Source organism: Cottoperca gobio, chromosome 9 (genome assembly GCF_900634415.1).
Source record: "Cottoperca gobio chromosome 9, fCotGob3.1, whole genome shotgun sequence".
NCBI lineage: Eukaryota > Metazoa > Chordata > Actinopteri > Perciformes > Bovichtidae > Cottoperca > Cottoperca gobio.
The window spans coordinates 215,521-239,520 of record NC_041363.1 but is presented as its reverse complement, the minus strand read 5'-3'; the positions used below and the strand labels follow the sequence as shown (position 1 = coordinate 239,520).

Here is a 24,000-nt window from a genome sequence, read left to right as displayed (position 1 = left end):
TTACCAGCAGGCGTGGGTGTGTGTGTCTGTAGGTGTGGTTGCCGTGGTTACCGGTCTGTAGGTGTGGCTGAGGTGGAAGAAGGAGCTGATGCTGCGACTGTAGGAGAGGAGCTCCTCCAGGTAGAGAGTGGGGAGACGGTCCAACACGTCCCCCTGATCAGAGACACACTGTCTGCAGCTGCACACACACACACACACACACACACACACACTCAACACCTTCACATCAAAAGCTTTGTTTCACTGTCAGTAACCGTCTGTAGATATTTGATCTGAGAGCTGCGTGTTTAATCCCTGCAGTGACTCTATATTAGCGTTAGCATTAGCATGTGTCCTGCAGTACCTGTGTGTGACATCCTGCAGGTATTGGACACTTTTGTCCAGAGACGTCTTCAGAGCGTCCTCGCTGCTCTCCTGACGAAGTCTCCCGAGCAGGTCATCCAGATGCACTTTCTTCCTCTGATGACACAACAGCAAAGCATCATGGGAGAGCCTCCTACCTGCAAAGCTGTTCTGTCTCAGACACTCACCTGTGTGTGTCGCTGCTGTGAGCGTCTCAGCTCGTGCAGGTGTTGTTGTACATCTTCTTCTCTGCTCTCTAACCTGCGGCTGTGTGTCTCCCATAGCAGCGCTGCTCCTCGCATCACAACAAACACACACCTGCTGAAACTGAGAGCACGACGGGCAGCGGAGTCACAGCACAGCTGCAGACAGACAGGTTACAGACAGACAGGTTACATACAGACAGGCAGAAAGGTTACAGACAGAGACAGACAGGTTACATACAGACAGGCAGAAAGGTTACAGACAGAGACAGACAGGTTACAGACAGACAGGTTACAGACAGACAGGTTACAGATAGACAGGTTACAGATAGACAGGTTACAGACACAGACAGGTTACAGACAGAGACAGACAGGTTACAGACAGACAGGTTATATACAGACAGGTTACAAACACAGACAGGTTACAAACACAGACAGGTTACAGGCAGAGACAGACAGGTTACAAACACAGACAGGTTACAAACACACACAGGTTACAGACAGAGACAGACAGGTTACAGACGAGACAAGTTACAGACAGACAGGTTACAGACTGAGACAAGTTACAGACAGACAGGTTACAGGCAGACAGATTACAAACACAGACAGGTTACATACAGACAGGTTACAGACAGACAAGTTACAGACTGAGACAAGTTACAGACTGAGACAAGTTACAGACAGACAGACAGGTTACAGGCAGACAGGTTACATACAGACAGGTTACATACAGACAGATTACAAACACAGACAGGTTACATACAGACAAGTTACAGACTGAGACAAGTTACAGACAGACAGGTTACAAACACAGACAGGTTACAGACATACAAGTTACATACAGACAGGTTACAAACACAGACAGGTTACAAACAGACAGGTTACAAACAGACAGGTTACAGACAGACAGGTTACATACAGACAGGTTACAGACAGACAAGTTACAGACAGACCGGTTACATACAGACAGATTACAAACACAGACAGGTTACAAACAGACAGGTTACAGAAAGACAGGTTACAGACAGACAAGTTACAGACTGAGACAAGTTACAGACAGACAGGTTACACACAGATAGGTTACATACAGACAAGTTACAGACTGAGACAAGTTACAGACAGACAGGTTACAAACACAGACAGGTTACAAACACAGACAGGTTACAGACATACAAGTTACATACAGACAGGTTACAAACACAGACAGGTTACAGACAGACAGGTTACAGACAGACAGATTACAGACAGACAGGTTACATACAGACAGGTTACAGACAGACAAGTTACAGACAGACCGGTTACATACAGACAGATTACAAACACAGACAGGTTACAGACACAGACAGGTTACAGACACAGACAGGTTACAGACAGACAGGTTACAGACAGACAAGTTACAGACTGAGACAAGTTACAGACAGACAGGTTACAGACAGACATGTTACAGACAGACAAGTTACATACAGACAGGTTACAAACACAGACAGGTTACAGACAGACAAGTTACAGACAGACAGTTTACAAACACAGACAGGTTACAGACAGACAAGTTACATACAGACAGGTTACAAACACAGACAGGTTACAGAAAGACAGGTTACAGACAGACAGGTTACAGACTAAGACTAACATCTAAGGCAGCCAATCGCTCTTCGTCCTGACTCTGGCTTCGTCCAATCAGAGTGAGGAGCTGAGAGCTGACAATGTCCTTCACTTCCTCATCAGACAGCTGCAGAGCAGACAGCGCCTCCTACAGGACGACATGTTGAAAACAACAAGAATAATCAGTGAGAGTAATATTCAATTATAATAATCTATTATAATAAAAATAAATATAACTTAGTATAATATAATATAAATTAATATAATATATTATAATGTAATACAACATAATATAATATACATTAATATAATATAAAGTCAGTGTGTTTCACCTCACAGCGCTCCACCTCAGCCAGTCGATCCTGCCACTTCTGTTCATAACAACAATGGAGCTGATAGAGGAAGTCAGCATGAAGACCGTCTGAACACACACACAAACAGACAGACACACACACACACACACACACACACACAAACAGACAGACAGACACACACACACGTTCAGGTTCAGGTTCTTCTGTGCAGAATGACTATAAAGCCTGTGGATGGAGACACTGAGTTGTTACCGATCAGTTGATTCACAGCTGTCAGCTGGTTGAACCAATCAGAGACCAGAGCAGTGGAACAGGAGGGCGGGACCATAGACCTGAAACAGAGACTGTAATTGGACGTCTGACCCGCCTGTCACTACCTCATATAATGAGGCGTGCACACCAAACACAAAGCACATTTTTCATGCGGTGCAATTACAAACAAACTCTTTGCAAAGACGTGAACAAGTGTGTAGATATGTGTGTGTAGATATCAATGTGTAGATATGTGTGTATATATCAGTGTGTAGAATTCAGTGTGTAGATATGTGTGTGTAGATATGTGTGTAGATTTGTGTGTGTGGATATGTGTGTAGATATCATTGTGTAGATATGTGTGTGTAGATATGTGTGTGTAGATATCAGTGAGTAGATATCAGTGTGTAGATATCAGTGTGTAGATATCAGTGAGTAGATATCAGTGTGTAGATATCAGTGTGTAGATATCAGTGTGTAGATATCAGTGTGTAGATGTCAGTGTGTAGATAGCAGTGTGTAGATATCAGTGAGTAGATATCAGTGTGTAGATATCAGTGAGTAGATATCAGTGAGTAGATATCAGTGTGTAGATATCAGTGAGTAGATATCAGTGAGTAGATATCAGTGAGTAGATATCAGTGAGTAGATATCAGTGAGTAGATATCAGTGTGTAGATATCAGTGAGTAGATATCAGTGTGTAGATATCAGTGAGTAGATATCAGTGAGTAGATATCAGTGTGTAGATATGTGTGTGTAGATATCAGTGTGTAGATATCAGTGTGTAGATATCAGTGAGTAGATATCAGTGTGTAGATATCAGTGAGTAGATATCAGTTTGTAGATATCAGTGAGTAGATATCAGTGTGTAGATATCAGTGTGTAGATATCAGTGAGTAGATATCAGTGTGTAGATATCAGTGAGTAGATATCAGTTTGTAGATATCAGTGTGTAGATATCAGTGTGTAGAAGTGTGTAGATATCAGTGTGTAGATATCAGTGAGTAGATATCAGTTTGTAGATATCAGTGTGTAGATATCAGTGTGTAGATATGTGTGTGTAGATATCAGTGTGTAGATATCAGTGTGTAGATATGTGTGTGTAGATATCAGTGTGTAGATATCAGTGTGTAGATATCAGTTTGTAGATATCAGTGAGTAGATATCAGTGTGTAGATATCAGTGTGTAGATATCAGTGTGTAGATATGTGTGTGTAGATATCAGTGTGTAGATATCAGTGTGTAGATATCAGTGAGTAGATATCAGTGTGTAGATATCAGTGTGTAGATATCAGTGTGTAGATATCAGTGTGTAGATATCAGTTTGTAAATATCAGTGTGTAGATATCAGTGTGTAGATATCAGTGTGTAGATATCAGTGTGTAGATATGTGTGTGTAGATATCAGTGTGTAGATATCAGTGTGTAGATATCAGTGAGTAGATATCAGTGTGTAGATATCAGTGTGTAGATATCAGTGAGTAGATATCAGTGTGTAGATATCAGTGAGTAGATATCAGTTTGTAGATATCAGTGAGTAGATATCAGTGTGTAGATATCAGTGTGTAGATATCAGTGTGTAGATATGTGTGTGTAGATATCAGTGAGTAGATATCAGTGTGTAGATATCAGTGTGTAGATATGTGTGTGTAGATATCAGTGTGTAGATATCAGTGTGTAGATATCAGTTTGTAGATATCAGTGAGTAGATATCAGTGTGTAGATACCAGTGAGTAGATATCAGTTTGTAGATATCAGTGTGTAGATATCAGTGTGTAGATATCAGTGAGTAGATATCAGTTTGTAGATATCAGTGTGTAGATATCAGTGTGTAGATATGTGTGTGTAGATATCAGTGTGTAGATATCAGTGTGTAGATATCAGTGTGTAGATATGTGTGTGTAGATATCAGTGTGTAGATATCAGTTTGTAGATATCAGTGTGTAGATATGTGTGTGTAGATATCAGTGTGTAGATATCAGTGTGTAGATATCAGTTTGTAGATATCAGTGAGTAGATATCAGTGTGTAGATATCAGTGTGTAGATATCAGTGTGTAGATATCAGTGTGTAGATATGTGTGTGTAGATATCAGTGTGTAGATATCAGTGTGTAGATATCAGTGAGTAGATATCAGTGTGTAGATGTGTGTGTAGATATCAGTGTGTAGATATCAGTGAGTAGATATCAGTTTGTAGATATCAGTGTGTAGATATCAGTGTGTAGATATCAGTGTGTAGATGTGTGTGTAGATATCAGTGTGTAGATATCAGTGAGTAGATATCAGTTTGTAGATATCAGTGTGTAGATATCAGTGTGTAGATATCAGTGTGTAGATATGTGTGTGTAGATATCAGTGTGTAGATATCAGTGAGTAGATATCAGTGTGTAGATATCAGTGAGTAGATATCAGTGAGTAGATATGTGTGTGTAGATATCAGTGTGTAGATATCAGTGTGTAGATATCAGTGTGTAGATATCAGTGTGTAGATATCAGTGAGTAGATATCAGTTTGTAGATATCAGTGTGTAGATATCAGTGTGTAGATATCAGTGTGTAGATATGTGTGTGTAGATATCAGTGTGTAGATAGCAGTGTGTAGATATCAGTGTGTAGATAGCAGTGTGTAGATATCAGTGTGTAGATATCAGTGTGTAGATATCAGTGTGTAGATATCAGTGTGTAGATAGCAGTGTGTAGATATCAGTGTGTAGATATCAGTGTGTAGATATCAGTTTGTAGATATCAGTGAGTAGATATCAGTGTGTAGATATGTGTGTGTAGATATGTGTGTGTAGATATCAGTGAGTAGATATGTGTGTGTAGATATCAGTGAGTAGATATCAGTGTGTAGATATGTGTGTGTAGATATGTGTGTGTAGATATCAGTGAGTAGATATCAGTGAGTAGATATCAGTGTGTAGATATCAGAGTGTAGATATCAGTGTGTAGATATCAGAGTGTAGATATCAGTGTGTAGATATGTGTGTGTAGATATCAGTGAGTAGATATCAGTGAGTAGATATCAGTGAGTAGATATCAGTGAGTATATATCAGTGTGTAGATATCAGTGTGTAGATATCAGTGTGTAGATATGTGTGTGTAGATATCAGTGAGTAGATATCAGTTTGTAGATATCAGTGTGTAGATATAAGTGTGTAGATATCAGTGTGTAGAGATGTGTGTGTAGATATCAGTGAGTAGATATCAGTTTGTAGATATCAGTGTGTAGATATAAGTGTGTAGATATCAGTGTGTAGAGATGTGTGTGTAGATATCAGTGAGTAGATATCAGTGAGTATATATCAGTGTGTAGATATCAGTGTGTAGATATCAGAGTGTAGATATCAGTGTGTAGATATGTGTGTGTAGATATCAGTGAGTAGATATCAGTGAGTAGATATCAGTTTGTAGATATCAGTGTGTAGATATAAGTGTGTAGATATCAGTGTGTAGATATGTGTGTGTAGATATCAGTGAGTAGATATCAGTTTGTAGATATCAGTGTGTAGATATAAGTGTGTAGATATCAGTGTGTAGAGATGTGTGTGTAGATATCAGTGTGTAGATGTGTGTGTGTAGATGTGTGTGTGTAGAAACATGTTTACATCTCATTTACATGATGGAGCTACAATGTTAGCTTAGCGCTGATCAACCAAACTCCATTCAGAAAACAAGCATTTTAAGAGTTGTTAGCTTGTGGTCTTGCAGACCTGACAGAAGGAACTCAGACTGATACAAACATCCTGATGGAGTTATTTCTGCTTCCTGTTGATCCTTTATTCAGATGACATCACAGATAAATCTGATTATTATGTTCATACCGCTGCAGTGAACCAGAGTCATTCAACAGGTGATAATAACAAATTATCTATTGCGCGAGTAAATTTGCTTCATGTTTGACATCACGTTACCAGATCTTATCGACGATGTCTTCACGTTGTTCTGTCAGATCTCGTTTCATCTCCAGCTGACCTGAGACCAGCTGTTCCTCATCACTGCTACACAGACTCCTACAACACAATAGTTCAAATAATTTATTATCATTATATGCACAATCTAAGTCTTAGTATCTATGACTTGAAACGGTCTATAACCTGGTTCCCACCCACCTGAAGCCGTCTATTACCTGGGTGACTCTGCCCCTCCTCCAGCGGCTCAGGCAGTCCTCCCAGTGCAGACGGAGGAGCGCCTCCTGCTGCAGGTTCTCCTCCTGGAGGAGCAGCAGCAGACGAGCCACGCTGCGCCGGTTCGCCAAAAGAGACTGATTCAACATCTGAGACACAGAAAAAGAAGAACTGAGACCCAATGTCCACCCTGAACCCTCAGGGACTTAACTGACGTCAGCTGGTAAGTGTTTGAGAGGCAGCAAGGGTTCAACATGTTTTAGGTCGGGACCGCACTCTCCACTGTGTGGAGGTGAGCCCTGTATCTCCTTCCCTCCCAGAGAGGTGAGGTGAACAGCAGCTCGGAGTACCCGGCCTTTTTGAAGTCTCTGGGTGGCGTCCTGATAATGATACAAACTCTGTCGTTCTGCTGGGACTCCAACACTTTATTGGTTTATTGGTCTGTGTTTAACGTCACAACACTATTAATTGTGGGTAATTCCCTCAGGCAGTCTGCAGAAATGCGGTCTTACGTGAAATGTTCATAGAGGGAAGCCCTCATGCATTGTACGATACGACACACCTCAAAGCCTGTGAGTCTGTTAGTGTGGACATTGGGTCAGAGGTTAGAGGTCAGGGGTCAGAGGGTTACCGTGGCCTCAGTGTGGATCAGCCTGCAGACGTCAGGTGGAGGTAGGAAGCTGATCTTCCCCAGCAGGTGGAGGTTCTTCCTGAGCACAACTCTGATCTATAAGAAACACACACACATGTATTATGTGTGGAACACATGGTTCATACCTAACTACAAGAAGAACACTGAGGCAGATAAACGTATAAATATTATAAATTAACATCCCAAGTCTTTATTTTATATTAATAAATGTTTTTGGTTCCCGACGCGCCACCTCTTTTCTTCATGGACTTTTCAGCTTTAATTCTCACAAACAATAAAAGTATAAAATATATTTAAAGAGCCTCTGAGGATTTGTGATCTTTCATTTCATTATTGATCATCTTTTTATCAGCACTACTGCATCTTGTGAGTATATGTATGTGCACATGTTTAGAGAATAAATCTTTATTATTTATCTGGAACATGTTGAACTCAGTCCGACTTTGTCAGTGCGTTGAGTCTCAGATTCGGTCAGTTTGTGGTTCAGCTCCACGATTCTGAACTTCTTCAGCTTCACCTCCTCCTCCACCTCCTGCCAGAGAACACACACCTCCTGAACACACACACACACACACACTGATTATTCCCCAGCCGAACACATCTCAGAAGATGTTTGAGCAGCCAACCAAACTCTGTACAAGTTTCTAAGTATTCAAAATGATATATTATTTATTCAACTGTTATAGTTTCTGTAAATATTAAATACGTTTTTTCACATTCAATTGAGAAATATTTTGGAGCTTTCGATCACGTCTCATGATCTTCATCAGCAGATGCAGTTATCGAAGAATTACAGAACATTTCCATTTATTCTGAGCACTTTAAGGACGTCTCATCCGCTGACGTGTTCCAGATGTTCATGTACCCGCACACTGACGGGTTCCAGGTGTTCCATTCTGTCCTTCAGGGTGTTCAATCTGAGGTCCACGTCCTGCAGAGAGGACAGCAACTCCACACTGACGGTCCTCACCTGAGTCTCACACACCTGAACACACAATATGTTAAATTACCTCAGGTGTTGTCACAGTCTGCTCCAGTACTTCTTACCTCCGCCCGGTACTTTTCCACACCCCGCCTCCTTATCACCTCACCAGCCAGCCACTCCCACCTCATCACCTCACCTTGGGCTCAGGCTGCTGCCAATTAATCAAGCCCTTATTTAAGCCTCTCCCAGTCACTCACTCAGTGCCAGATTGTACTCTGTATCATGCAAGTCTTTCCAGCACTCTTCCCCAAACAGATCTCTCGTTGCCGACCCTGTCTGCCCCTGACCTGCCTGCTTTGCCTGTTTCCCGACCCAGATAGGATTCCTTCAACCTGTCTTGCCTGTTTCCTGACCCTCTGCCCGGCCCCAACTTACCCCTTGCCTGCTACCTATTGGTTGGTCCTTGTGGATCAGTGTACTCGACTATAACCTGCTAACTATAACTACTAATAAAGGTCATTACCAATTATCCTTGGTTTCCTGTGTGCTGCACTTGGGTCCACCATCGACTTGTTGTGACAGAACAATCTGGCCACTCATGGACCCAGCACACACAGCGCCACCTCTGAACCGGATGGAGCAGGTGGAGAACGCCATCCAGCATCATGAGGCGAGGTTCGCCTCGATGACGAACGAGCTACGGCAGTCGGCCGTTAACCAGGAGCAAGTGATGGCTATGTTAGTTGCCCAGGTTCAGCAGCTAATGCTAGCTATGAGATCTGCAACTAGTCCTGGGCCTCCTCCAGCTCCGCTGCCGCCAGTTTCAGCTCCAGGACCAGCACCGGAGCCTCAGGTGGGGACCCCGGAGCGCTACGCCGGTGATACTGAGGGCTGCAACCCGTTCATTACAAACTGTTCTCTCCTGTTCGCCTTGAAGCCAAACACCTTCAATTCGGATGGGCGTAAGGTGGCTTTCGTCATCACCCACCTAACGGGGAGAGCTCGGCTGTGGGGAACAGCAGAGTGGGAGCGACAGACGACAGCTTGCTCCTCTTTTGCTGCTTTTTCGGCCGAGCTACGCAAGGTCTTCGGCGGAGTTTCCATGGGTCCAGACGCTACCGGAGGTCTGATGAGTCTAAAGCAGGGAGACCGGACGGTAGCTGATTATGTGATTGACTTTCGGACCAGAGCTCGCCAGAGTGATTGGAATTCTGCAGCTCAAAATGACGCCTGATGATTACCTGCTAGGGCTACCGGATTATCTTAAAGATGAGCTGGTATCTTTTGAGTTACCATCCTTGCTAGATGGATTAATCGAACTCACGTCCAGACTGGATCCAGGTGAGGAGGCGAGAGAAACGACAGCGGCCACTAGGTCACTTCATATCCGGCCGGCAGCGAGGACCTGTGGCGCCCAGCAGTTTTGATGCTGAGCCATTGCCAGGCGGACCTGAGCCCATGCAGGTGGGGCGCACAAGCCTCACCTCAGAGGAACGTGAGCACCGTAGACAAAGGAACCTCTGTCTATACTGCGGCCAGGGTGGCCATTTCGTTTCCAAATGCCCAACAAAAGACCGGGCTCACCAGTAATGGGGAACATACTGGTGAGCCGAACCCAAAGACTCTTCCCCAACCAAAGACCCCTGTGTCACGTTCGACTGCTGTTGACTGACGGGTCCCACGCCCTTGCTACATTCATTGACTCCGGGGCTGATGTTAGCCTCATGGACGAGGACCTTGCGTTGCAGCTGGGGATTGACCGGGTTCCTCTGCCGGTCCCCGTTCCGGCCAGTGCCCTGGATGGCCACCTCCTAGGGACCGTCACTCACCAGACCATGCCTGTTCGGATGCTACTGTCCGGCAACCACCACGAGACCATCCAGTTTCACCTTCTACGGTCTCCTCATTTTCCGTTGATTCTGGGCTACCCCTGGCTCCGCCGCCACAACCCTAACATTGACTGGGTGACAGGGGCCATTCTGGGGTGGAGCCCTGCCTGCCACAAGGTGTGCCTGAAGCAAGCCGTCGCTCCGCAGCAGTCCGTCTGCCCCAGTCCTGCTCCGGATTTATCGGGGTGCCGGTTGAATACCATGACTTCCAGGAGGTATTCAGCAAGTCCCGGGCCACGTCTCTGCCCCCGCACCGTCCATACGACTGCGCGATTGAACTACACCCCGGCATGTCCCCTCCTCGTGGTCGCCTGTATTCCCTGTCGACACCCGAGAGGGAGGCCATGGAAAGTTACATTAATGACTCTCTGGCTGCCGGGATAATCCATCCCTCGTCCTCATCGGCAGGGGCAGGATTCTTCTTTGTGGAAAAGAAGGACAAGACTCTGAGGCTGTGTATTGATTACAGGGGCCTCAATGACATCACGGTAAAGAACCGATATCCTCTTCCCCTCATCTCCTCCGCTTTTGAGTTATTGCAGGGGGCTACCATCTTTACGAAGTTGGACCTTCGCAATGCCTATCACTTAGTTCGGATCCGGGAGGGAGACGAGTGGAAGACGGCTTTTAACACTGCATCTGGACATTATGAATACCTGGTGATGCCGTTCGGCCTCACAAACGCCCCAGCGGTATTCCAGTCATTGGTAAATGATGTTCTTAGAGAAATGTTGAACAAGCAGGTGTTCGTATACCTAGACGACATCTTGATCTACTCCCGTACCAAGGGGGAACATGTGCATCATGTCCAGGCCGTCCTTCAACGCCTGCTTGAGAACTCGCTGTTTGTAAAAACAGGATTCCTTCAACCTGTCTTGCCTGTTTCCTGACCCTCCGCCCGGCCCCGATTTACCCCTTGCCTGCTACCTATTGGTTGGTCCTTGTGGATTATTATCATCCCGCGGTGGATCAGTGTACTCGGCTATAACCTGCTAACTATAACTACTAATAAAGGTCATTACCAATTATCCTTGGTTTCCTGTGTGCTTCATGTGGGTCCACCATCGACTTGTTGTGACAGAACAATCTGGCCACTCATGGACCCAGCACACACAGCGCCACCTCTGAACTGGATGGAGCAGGTGGAGAACGCCATCCAGCATCATGAGGCGAGGTGTAGTATGTGGTAGTATATTAGTGTGTACTTCAGGGGTAGTATATGGTAGTATATGAGTGTGTACTTCAGGTGTAGTATATGGTAGTATATCAGTGTACTTATGGTGTAGTATATGGTAGTGTATGAGTGTGTACTTCAGGTGTAGTATATGGTAGTATATCAGTGTACTTCAGGTGTAGTATGTGGGAGTATATCAGTGTGTACTTCAGGTGTAGTATGTGGTAGTATATCAGTGTGTACTTCAGGTGTTGTATGTGGTTGTATATCAGTGTACTTCAGGTATAGTATATGGTAGTATATCAGTGTGTACTTCAGCTGTAGTATATTGCAGTTTATCAGTATGTACTTCAGGTGTAGTATTTGGTAGTATATCAGTGTGTACTTCAAGTGTAGTATATGGTAGTATATCAGTGTGTACTTCAGGTGTAGTATATTGCAGTTTATCAGTGTGTACTTCAGGTGTAGTATGTGGTAGTATATAGGTGTGTACTTCAGGCGTAGTATGTGGTAGTATATCAGTGTGTACTTCAGGCGTAGTATGTGGTAGTATATCAGTGTACTTCAGGTGTAGTATGTGGTAGTATATCAGTGTGTAGTATGTGGTAGTATATCAGTGTACGTCAGGTGTAATATGTGGCAGTATATCAGTGTGTACTTCAGGTGTAGTATATGGTAGTATATCAGTGTGTACTTCAGGTGTAGTATGTGGTATTATATCAGTGTGTACTTCAGGTGTAGTATGTGGCAGTATATCAGTGTACTTCAGGTGTAGTATATGGTAGTATATCAGTGTGTACTTCAGGTGTAGTATGTGGTAGTATATCAATGTACTTCAGGTGTAGTATGTGGCAGTATATTAGTGTACTTCAGGTGTAGTAGTTGGTAGTATATCAGTGTGTACTTCAGGTGTAGTATGTGGCAGTATATCAGTGTGTACTTCAGCTGTAGTATATGGCAGTATATCGGTGTGTAGTATATGGTAGTATATCAGTGTACTTCAGGTGTAGTATATGGTAGTATATCAGTGTGTACTTCAGGTGTAGTATATCAGTGTACTTCAGGTGTAGTATGTGGCAGTATATCAGTGTGTACTTCAGGTGTAGTATGTGGCAGTATATCAGTGTACTTCAGGTGTAGTATATGGTAGTATATCAGTGTACTTCAGGTGTAGTATATGGTAGTGTATGAGTGTGTACTTCAGGTGTAGTATATGGTAGTATATCAGTGTACTTCAGGTGTAGTATGTGGGAGTATATCAGTGTGTACTTCAGGTGTAGTATGTGGTAGTATATCAGTGTGTACTTCAGGTGTTGTATGTGGTTGTATATCAGTGTACTTCAGGTATAGTATATGGTAGTATATCAGTGTGTACTTCAGCTGTAGTATATTGCAGTTTATCAGTATGTACTTCAGGTGTAGTATTTGGTAGTATATCAGTGTGTACTTCAGGTGTAGTATATGGTAGTAAATCAGTGTGTACTTCAGGTGTAGTATGTGGTATAATATCAGTGTACTTCAGGTGTAGTATGTGGTAGTATATCAGTGTGTAGTATGTGGTAGTATATCAGTGTACTTCAGGTGTAATATGTGGCAGTATATCAGTGTGTACTTCAGGTGTAGTATATGGTAGTATATCAGTGTGTACTTCAGGTGTAGTATATTGCAGTTTATCAGTGTGTACTTCAGGCGTAGTATGTGGTATAATATCAGTGTACTTCAGGTGTAGTATGTGGTAGTATATCAGTGTGTAGTATGTGGTAGTATATCAGTGTACTTCAGGTGTAATATGTGGCAGTATATCAGTGTACTTCAGGTGTAGTATGTGGCAGTATATTAGTGTACTTCAGGTGTAGTAGTTGGTAGTATACCAGTGTGTACTTCAGGTGTAGTATGTGGCAGTATATCAGTGTGTACTTCAGCTGTAGTATATGGCAGTATATCGGTGTGTAGTATATGGTAGTATATCAGTGTACTTCAAGTCTAGTATGTGGCAGTATATCAGTGTGTACTTCAGGTGTAGTATATGGTAGTATATCAGTATGTACTTCAGGTGTAGTATTTGGTAGTATATCGGTGTGTACTTCAGGGGTAGTATATGGTAGTATATGAGTGTGTACTTCAGGTGTTGTATGTGGTTGTATATCAGTGTACTTCAGGTATAGTATATGGTAGTATATCAGTGTGTACTTAAGCTGTAGTATATTGCAGTTTATCAGTATGTACTTCAGGTGTAGTATTTGGTAGTATATCAGTGTACTTCAGGTGTAGTATGTGGTAGTATATCAGTGTGTACTTCAGGTGTAGTATATCAGTGTACTTCAGGTGTAGTATGTGGCAGTATATCAGTGTGTACTTCAGGTGTAGTATGTGGCAGTATATCAGTGTACTTCAGGTGTAGTATATGGTAGTATATCAGTGTGTACTTCAGGTGTAGTATATCAGTGTACTTCAGGTGTAGTACAGTATATCTCAAAAGTGAGTACACCCTTTAGATTTTTGCAAATATTCTGTTATATCCTTTCAGGGGATAACATTATCCTACTGAAACTTTGATATAACTTAAAGTAGTCAGTGTGCTGCTTGAATAACAGTATAGATTTATTGTCCTTTGAAAATTACTCAGTACACAGCTGTTAATGTCTAAACAGCTGGCAACAAAAGTGAGTACACCCCATAGTGAACATGTCCTAATTGTGCCCAATGATGTTGTTTTCCCGCCCTGGTGTCATGTGACTCGTTAGTGTTACAAGGATTCAGGTGTAAATGATAAGCAGGGCTGTTAAATTTGGTGTTTTGGGCACAATTCTCTCTGAATGCTGGACAACATGGCACCTCATGGCAAGGAACTCTCTGAGCGGCTGAAAAAAAGGATTATTGCGCTTCACAAAGATGGCCTTGGCTATAAGAAGATTGCCAACACCATGAAAATGAGTTGCAGCACAGTGGCTAAGATCATACAGCGGTTTTCCAGGACAGGTTCCACTCGGAACAGGCCTCGCCAGGGTCGACCAAAGAAGTTGAGTCCACGTGCTCAGCGTCATATCCAGAGGTTGGTTTCCAAAAATAGACGTGCGAGTGCTTCCAGCATTGCTGCAGAGGTTGCAGAAGTGGGATGTCAGCCTGTCAGTGCCCAGACCATACGCCGCACACTGCATCAAATCGGTTTGTATGGCCGTCGCCCCAGACAGAAGCCCCTTCTGAAACCGATGCATAAGAAAGCCCGCAAACAGTTTGCTGAAGACAATGAATCCAAGAACATGAGTTACTGGAACCATGTCCTGTGGTCTGATGAGACCAAAATAAACCTGTTTGGGTCAGATGGTGTCCGGCGTGTGTGGCGGCACCCTGGTGAGGAGTACCAAGACAAATGTGTTTTGCCTACAGTCAAGCATGGTGGTGGCAGCATCATGGTCTGGGGCTGCATGAGTGCTGCCGGCACTGGGGAGCTGCATTTCATTGAGGGACACATGAATTCCAATATATACTGTGACATCCTGCAGCAGAGCATGATCCCCTCTCTTCGGAAACTGGGCCGTAGGGCAGTTTTCCAACATGATAATGACCCTAAACACACCTCCAAGATGACAACGGCCTTGCTGAAGAAGCTGAAGGTTAAGGTGATGGACTGGCCAAGTATGTCTCCAGACCTAAACCCAATTGAGCACATGTGGGGCATCCTCAAGAGGAAGGTGGAGGAGTGCAAGGTGTCCAACATCCGTGCGCTCCGTGATGTCGTCGTGGAGGAGTGGAAGAAGATTCCAGAAGCAACCTGTGCAGCTCTGGTGAATTCCATGCCCAGGAGGGTTAAAGCAGTGCTAGATAACAATGGTGGTCACACAAAATATTGACACTTTGGGCACAATTTAGACATGTTCACTATGGGGTGTACTCACTTTTGTTGCCAGCTGTTTAGACATTAACAGCTGTGTACTGAGTAATTTTCAAAGGACAATAAATCTATACTGTTATTCAAGCAGCACACTGACTACTTTAAGTTATATCAAAGTTTCAGTAGGATAATGTTATCCCCTGAAAGGATATAACAGAATATTTGCAAAAATCTAAAGGGTGTACTCACTTTTGAGATATACTGTATGTGGCAGTATATCAGTGTGTACTTCAGGTGTAGTATATGGTAGTATATCAGTGTACTTCAGGTGTAGTATGTGGGAGTATATCAGTGTACTTCAGGTGTAGTATATGGTAGTGTATGAGTGTGTACTTCAGGTGTAGTATATGGTAGTATATTAGTGTACTTCAGGTGTAGTATGTGGGAGTATATCAGTGTGTACTTCAGGTGTAGTATGTGGTAGTATATCAGTGTGTACTTCAGGTGTTGTATGTGGTTGTATATCAGTGTACTTCAGGTATAGTATATGATAGTATATCAGTGTGTACTTCAGCTGTAGTATATTGCAGTTTATCAGTATGTACTTCAGGTGTAGTATTTGGTAGTATATCAGTGTACTTCAGGTGTAGTATGTGGTAGTATATCAGTGTGTACTTCAGGTGTAGTATATGGAAGTATATCAGTGTGTACTTCAGGTGTAGTATATCAGTGTACTTCAGGTGTAGTATGTGGCAGTATATCAGTGTGTACTTCAGGTGTAGTATGTGGCAGTATATCAGTGTACTTCAGGTGTAGTATATGGTAGTATATCAGTGTGTACTTCAGGTGTAGTATATCAGTGTACTTCAGGTGTAGTATGTGGCAGTATATCAGTGTGTACTTCAGGTGTAGTATGTGGCAGTATATCAGTGTACTTCAGGTGTAGTATATGGTAGTATATCAGTGTACTTCAGGTGTAGTATGTGGGAGTATATCAGTGTGTACTTCAGGTGTAGTATGTGGTAGTATATCAGTGTGTACTTCAGGTGTTGTATGTGGTTGTATATCAGTGTACTTCAGGTATAGTATATGGTAGTATATCAGTGTGTAGTATGTGGTAGTATATCAGTGTGTACTTCAGGTGTAGTATATCAGTGTACTTCAGGTGGAGTATGTGGCAGTATATCAGTGTGTACTTCAGGTGTAGTATGTGGCAGTATATCAGTGTACTTCAGGTGTAGTATATGGTAGTATATCAGTGTACTTCAGGTGTAGTATGTGGGAGTATATCAGTGTGTACTTCAGGTGTAGTATGTGGTAGTATATCAGTGTGTACTTCAGGTGTAGTATGTGGCAGTATATCAGTGTACTTCAGGTGTAGTATATGGTAGTATATCAGTGTACTTCAGGTGTAGTATATTGCAGTTTATCAGTATGTACTTCAGGTGTAGTATTTGGTAGTATATCAGTGTGTACTTCAGGTGTAGTATATGGTAGTATATCAGTGTGTACTTCAGGTGTAGTATATTGCAGTTTATCAGTGTGTACTTCAGGTGTAGTATGTGGTAGTATATCAGTGTGTACTTCAGGCGTAGTATGTGGTAGTATATCAGTGTACTTCAGGTGTAGTATGTGGTAGTATATCAGTGTGTAGTATGTGGTAGTATATCAGTGTACTTCAGGTGTAATATGTGGCAGTATATCAGTGTGTACTTCAGGTGTAGTATATGGTAGTATATCAGTGTACTTCAGGTGTAGTATGTGGGAGTATATCAGTGTACTTCAGGTGTAGTATATGGTAGTGTATGAGTGTGTACTTCAGGTGTAGTATATGGTAGTATATTAGTGTACTTCAGGTGTAGTATGTGGGAGTATATCAGTGTGTACTTCAGGTGTAGTATGTGGTAGTATATCAGTGTGTACTTCAGGTGTTGTATGTGGTTGTATATCAGTGTACTTCAGGTATAGTATATGGTAGTATATCAGTGTGTACTTCAGCTGTAGTATATTGCAGTTTATCAGTATGTACTTCAGGTGTAGTATTTGGTAGTATATCAGTGTACTTCAGGTGTAGTATGTGGTAGTATATCAGTGTGTACTTCAGGTGTAGTATATGGAAGTATATCAGTGTGTACTTCAGGTGTAGTATATCAGTGTACTTCAGGTGTAGTATGTGGCAGTATATCAGTGTGTACTTCAGGTGTAGTATGTGGCAGTATATCAGTGTACTTCAGGTGTAGTATATGGTAGTATATCAGTGTGTACTTCAGGTGTAGTATATCAGTGTACTTCAGGTGTAGTATGTGGCAGTATATCAGTGTGTACTTCAGGTGTAGTATGTGGCAGTATATCAGTGTACTTCAGGTGTAGTATATGGTAGTATATCAGTGTACTTCAGGTGTAGTATGTGGGAGTATATCAGTGTGTACTTCAGGTGTAGTATGTGGTAGTATATCAGTGTGTACTTCAGGTGTTGTATGTGGTTGTATATCAGTGTACTTCAGGTATAGTATATGGTAGTATATCAGTGTGTACTTCAGCTGTAGTATATTGCAGTTTATCAGTATGTACTTCAGGTGTAGTATTTGGTAGTATATCAGTGTGTACTTCAGGTGTAGTATATGGTAGTATATCAGTGTGTACTTCAGGTGTAGTATATTGCAGTTTATCAGTGTGTACTTCAGGTGTAGTATGTGGTAGTATATCAGTGTGTACTTCAGGCGTAGTATGTGGTAGTATATCAGTGTACTTCAGGTGTAGTATGTGGTAGTATATCAGTGTGTAGTATGTGGTAGTATATCAGTGTACTTCAGGTGTAGTATTTGGTAGTATATCAGTGTGTACTTCGGGTGTAGTATATGGTAGTATATCAGTGTGTACTTCAGGTGTAGTATATTGCAGTTTATCAGTGTGTACTTCAGGTGTAGTATGTGGTAGTATATCAGTGTGTACTTCAGGCGTAGTATGTGGTAGTATATCAGTGTACTTCAGGTGTAGTATGTGGTAGTATATCAGTGTGTAGTATGTGGTAGTATATCAGTGTACTTCAGGTGTAATATGTGGCAGTATATCAGTGTGTACTTCAGGTGTAGTATATGGTAGTATATCAGTGTACTTCAGGTGTAGTATGTGGGAGTATATCAGTGTACTTCAGGTGTAGTATATGGTAGTGTATGAGTGTGTACTTCAGGTGTAGTATATGGTAGTATATTAGTGTACTTCAGGTGTAGTATGTGGGAGTATATCAGTGTGTACTTCAGGTGTAGTATGTGGTAGTATATCAGTGTGTACTTCAGGTGTTGTATGTGGTTGTATATCAGTGTACTTCAGGTATAGTATATGGTAGTATATCAGTGTGTACTTCAGCTGTAGTATATTGCAGTTTATCAGTATGTACTTCAGGTGTAGTATTTGGTAGTATATCAGTGTACTTCAGGTGTAGTATGTGGTAGTATATCAGTGTGTACTTCAGGTGTAGTATATGGAAGTATATCAGTGTGTACTTCAGGTGTAGTATATCAGTGTACTTCAGGTGTAGTATGTGGCAGTATATCAGTGTGTACTTCAGGTGTAGTATGTGGCAGTATATCAGTGTACTTCAGGTGTAGTATATGGTAGTATATCAGTGTGTACTTCAGGTGTAGTATATCAGTGTACTTCAGGTGTAGTATGTGGCAGTATATCAGTGTGTACTTCAGGTGTAGTATGTGGCAGTATATCAGTGTACTTCAGGTGTAGTATATGGGAGTATATCAGTGTGTACTTCAGGTGTAGTATGTGGTAGTATATCAGTGTGTACTTCAGGTGTAGTATATCAGTGTACTTCAGGTGTAGTATGTGGCAGTATATCAGTGTGTACTTCAGGTGTAGTATGTGGCAGTATATCAGTGTACTTCAGGTGTAGTATGTGGGAGTATATCAGTGTGTACTTCAGGTGTAGTATGTGGTAGTATATCAGTGTGTACTTCAGGTGTTGTATGTGGTTGTATTTCAGTGTACTTCAGGTATAGTATATGGTAGTATATCAGTGTGTACTTCAGCTGTAGTATATTGCAGTTTATCAGTATGTACTTCAGGTGTAGTATTTGGTAGTATATCAGTGTGTACTTCAGGTGTAGTATATGGTAGTATATCAGTGTGTACTTCAGGTGTAGTATATTGCAGTTTATCAGTGTGTACTTCAGGTGTAGTATGTGGTAGTATATCAGTGTGTACTTCAGGCGTAGTATGTGGTAGTATATCAGTGTACTTCAGGTGTAGTATGTGGTAGTATATCAGTGTGTAGTATGTGGTAGTATATCAGTGTACTTCAGGTGTAATATGTGGCAGTATATCAGTGTGTACTTCAGGTGTAGTATATGGTAGTATATCAGTGTGTACTTAAGGTGTAGTATGTGGTAGTATATCAGTGTGTACTTCAGGTGTAGTATGTGGTATTATATCAGTGTGTACTTCAGGTGTAGTATGTGGCAGTATATCAGTGTACTTCAGGTGTAGTATATGGTAGTATATCAGTGTGTACTTCAGGTGTAGTATGTGGCAGTATATCAGTGTACTTCAGGTGTAGTATGTGGCAGTATATTAGTGTACTTCAGGTGTAGTAGTTGGTAGTATACCAGTGTGTACTTCAGGTGTAGTATGTGGCAGTATATCGGTGTGTAGTATATGGTAGTATATCAGTGTACTTCAAGTCTAGTATGTGGCAGTATATCAGTGTGTACTTCAGGTGTAGTATATGGTAGTATATCAGTATGTACTTCAGGTGTAGTATTTGGTAGTATATCGGTGTGTACTTCAGGGGTAGTATATGGTAGTATATGAGTGTGTACTTCAGGTGTAGTATATGGTAGTATATCAGTGTACTTCAGGTGTAGTATATGGTAGTGTATGAGTGTGTACTTCAGGTGTAGTATATGGTAGTATATCAGTGTACTTCAGGTGTAGTATGTGGGAGTATATCAGTGTGTACTTCAGGTGTAGTATGTGGTAGTATATCAGTGTGTACTTCAGGTGTAGTATATCAGTGTACTTCAGGTGTAGCATATGGCAGTATATCGGTGTGTACTTCAGGTGTAGTATATGGTAGTATATCAGTGTACTTCAAGTGTAGTATGTGGTAGTATATCAGTGTGTACTTCAGATGTAGTATGTGGTAGTATATCAGTGTGTACTTCAGGTGTAGTATATGGCAGTATATCAGTGTGTACTTCAGGTGTAGTATCTGGCAGTATAACAGTGTGTACTTCAGGAGTAGTATGTGGCAGTAGATCAGTGTGTACTTCATGTGTAGTATGTGGTAGTATATCAGTGTACTTCAGGTGTAATATGTAATAGTATATCAGTGTGTACTTCAGGTGTAGTATTTGGTAGTATATCAGTGTGTCCTTCAAGTGTAGTATGTGGTAGTATATCAGTGTGTACTTCAGGTGTAGTATATCAGTGTACTTCAGGTGTAGCATATGGCAGTATATCAGTGTGTACTTCAGGTGTAGTATTTGGTAGTATATCAGTGTGTACTTCAGGTGTAGTATGTGGCAGTATATTAGTGTACTTCAGGTGTAGTATGTGGTAGTATATCAGTGTACTTCAGGTATAGTATATGGTAGTATATCAGTGTGCACTTCAGGTGTACTATGTGGCAGTATAACAGTGTGTACTTCAGGAGTAGTATGTGGCAGTATATCAGTGTGTACTTCATGTGTAGTATGTGGTAGTATATCAGTGTGTACTTCAGGTGTAGTATTTGGTAGTATATCAGTGTGTACTTCAGGTGTAGTATGTGGTAGTATATCAGTGTCCTTCAGGTGTAATATGTAGCAGTATATCAGTGTGTACTTCAGGTGTAGTATGTGGTAGTATATCAGTGTGTATTTCAGGTGTAGTATGTGGTAGTATATCAGTGTACTTCAGGTGTAGTATCTGGCAGTATATCAGTGTGTACTTCAGGTGTAGTATTTGGTAGTATATCAGTGTGTCCTTCAAGTGTAGTATGTGGTAGTATATCAGTGTGTACTTCAGGTGTAGTATGTGGTAGTATATCAGTGTACTTCAGGTGTAGTATGTGGCAGTATATCGGTGTGTACTTCAGGTGTAGTATGTGGTAGTATATCAGTGTGTACTTCAGGTGTAGTATTTGGTAGTATATCAGTGTGTACTTCAGATGTAGTATGTGGTAGTATATCAGTGTCCTTCAGGTGTAATATGTAGCAGTATATCAGTGTGTACTTCAGGTGTAGTATTTGGTAGTATATCAGTGTGTCCTTCAAGTGTAGTATGTGGTAGTATATCAGTGTACTTCAGGTGTAGTATGTGGTAGTATATCAGTGTGTACTTCAGGTGTAGTATATCAGTGTACTTCAGGTGTAGCATATGGCAGTATATCGGTGTGTACTTCAGGTGTAGTATGTGGTAGTATATCAGTGTACTTCAGGTGTAATATGTAATAGTATATCAGTGTGTACTTCAGGTGTAGTATTTGGTAGTATATCAGTGTGTCCTTCAAGTGTAGTATGTGGTAGTATATCAGTGTGTACTTCAGGTGTAGTATATCAGTGTACTTCAGGTGTAGCATATGGCAGTATATCGGTGTGTACTTCAGGTGTAGTATATGGTAGTATATCAGTGTACTTCAAGTGTAGTATGTGGTAGTATATCAGTGTGTACTTCAGATGTAGTATGTGGTAGTATATCAGTGTGTACTTCAGGTGTAGTATATGGCAGTATATCAGTGTGTACTTCAGGTGTAGTATCTGGCAGTATATCAGTGTGTACTTCAGGTGTAGTATGTGGTAGTATATCAGTGTGTACTTCAGATGTAGTATGTGGTAGTATATCAGTGTGTACTTCAGGTGTAGTATATGGCAGTATATCAGTGTGTACTTCAGGTGTAGTATGTGGTAGTATATCAGTGTGTATTTCAGGTGTAGTATGTGGTAGTATATCAGTGTACTTCAGGTGTAGTATCTGGCAGTATATCAGTGTGTACTTCAGGTGTAGTATCTGGCAGTATATCAGTGTGTATTTCAGGTGTAGTATGTGGTAGTATATCAGTGTGTACTTCAGGTGTAGTATGTGGTAGTATATCAGTGTACTTCAGGTGTAGTATGTGGCAGTATATCAGTGTACTTCAGGTGTAGTATGTGGCAGTATATCAGTGTGTACTTCAGGTGTAGTATTTGGTAGTATATCAGTGTGTCCTTCAAGTGTAGTATGTGGTAGTATATCAGTGTACTTCAGGTGTAGTATGTGGCAGTATATCGGTGTGTACTTCAGGTGTAGTATGTGGTAGTATATCAGTGTGTACTTCAGGTGTAGTATATCAGTGTACTTCAGGTGTAGCATATGGCAGTATATCGGTGTGTACTTCAGGTGTAGTATGTGGTAGTATATCAGTGTACTTCAGGTGTAATATGTAGCAGTATATCAGTGTGTACTTCAGGTGTAGTATTTGGTAGTATATCAGTGTGTAGTATGTGGTAGTATATCAGTGTACTTCAGGTGTAGTATGTGGTAGTATATCAGTGTGTACTTCAGGTGTAGTATATCAGTGTACTTCAGGTGTAGCATATGGCAGTATATCGGTGTGTACTTCAGGTGTAGTATGTGGTAGTATATCAGTGTGTACTTCAGGTGTAGTATGTGGTAGTATATCAGTGTGTACTTCAGGTGTAGTATGTGGTAGTATATCAGTGTGTATTTCAAGTGTAGTATGTGGTAGTATATCAGTGTGTACTTCAGGTGTAGTATGTGGCAGTATATCAGTGTGTACTTCAGGTGTAGTATGTGGTAGTATATCAGTGTACTTCAGGTGTAGTATGTGGCAGTATATCAGTGTACTTCAGGTGTAGTATATGGCAGTATATCAGTTTGTAATTCAGGTGTAGTATATGGCAGTATTTACCTGTGTGAGGTGTGCGAGTTCTGCCTCCAGCTGTTTCAGAGCTTCTTTGTGTTTTTGGCTTTTTTTCTCTGTCAGTCGTTCGATGATGTCAGAGCTCCGACGATCGACCACTGAGGGGGGGGGGCACAGCTGTGATTGGCTGAGAGAGGCGGAGCTACAGCTGTGATATAAACTCTGAAATCAACTAATAAGATACGAACCCACAGAGTCAGGAAGTCTGCCGACATCTTCAATTATGTCTTCATCATCCACCTGCTGCCCCCTGCTGAGGGGACAAAACCACCTGGGAGACAGACAGGCACACAGAGGTAAAATTACTGTTTTTGTCAATAGACTCTGGTTGAGGAAACCATATGAATTGTGTATTACTGTGTATGTACCTGCTGGTTATGTTATTGTGTGTGTACCCGCAGTGTGTGAACCTGGAGTGTATGTTACTGTGTGTGTAGCTGCTGGTTGTGCTGCAGTGTGTTAATGCGTGTGTATCTGCAGTGTGTGTTTGTGTGTGTATCTGCTGTTTTACTGTGTGTGTGTACCTGCTGTGTTACTGTATGTGTACCTGCTGGTTGTGTTACTGTGTGTGTACCTGCTGGTTGTGTTTTTGTGTGTACCTGCTGGCTGTGCTGCAGTGTGTTACTGTGTGTATCTGCTGGTTGTGTTACTGTGTGTGTACCTGCTGGTTGTGCTGCAGTGTGTTACTGTGTGTGTACGTGCTGGTTGTGCTGCAGCGTGTGTTACTGTGTGTGTTCCTGCTGGTTGTGTTACTGTGTGTAACTGCTGGTTGTCCTG

The 24,000-nt window shown here is 41.8% G+C and overlaps 1 protein-coding gene across 1 annotated transcript; it reads right to left on the bottom strand.

Moving 5' to 3' along the window:
- On the bottom strand, positions 1–23,893 carry LOC115013431 (coiled-coil domain-containing protein 180-like). Its single transcript, XM_029439733.1, has 14 exons — positions 23,885–23,893; positions 23,412–23,494; positions 23,212–23,321; positions 8,357–8,476; positions 7,934–8,044; positions 7,471–7,566; positions 6,825–6,988; positions 6,627–6,725; positions 2,714–2,793; positions 2,480–2,568; positions 2,176–2,295; positions 531–704; positions 344–459; positions 1–178 (listed from the first exon to the last, which is right to left on the bottom strand). The coding sequence occupies exons 4-14, from the start codon at positions 8,384–8,386 to the stop codon at positions 1–3; spliced, it is 1,257 nt and encodes a 418-aa protein (XP_029295593.1). The 5' UTR covers positions 8,387–8,476; positions 23,212–23,321; positions 23,412–23,494; positions 23,885–23,893.
- Between the last annotated feature and the right edge of the window lie 107 nt (positions 23,894–24,000).

Bases quoted from the DNA above. Each gene is read 5' to 3' on its own strand.
- LOC115013431 (XM_029439733.1), bottom strand. From the start codon at position 8,386: ATGGAACACCTGGAACCCGTCAGTGTGCGG. The intron at 8,045-8,356 runs GTACATGAACAT...GTGTGTGTTCAG, and splicing joins TGGAACCCGTCAGTGTGCGG to GAGGTGTGTGTTCTCTGGCA. The intron at 7,567-7,933 runs GTCGGACTGAGT...TGTTTCTTATAG, and splicing joins AGACTCAACGCACTGACAAA to ATCAGAGTTGTGCTCAGGAA.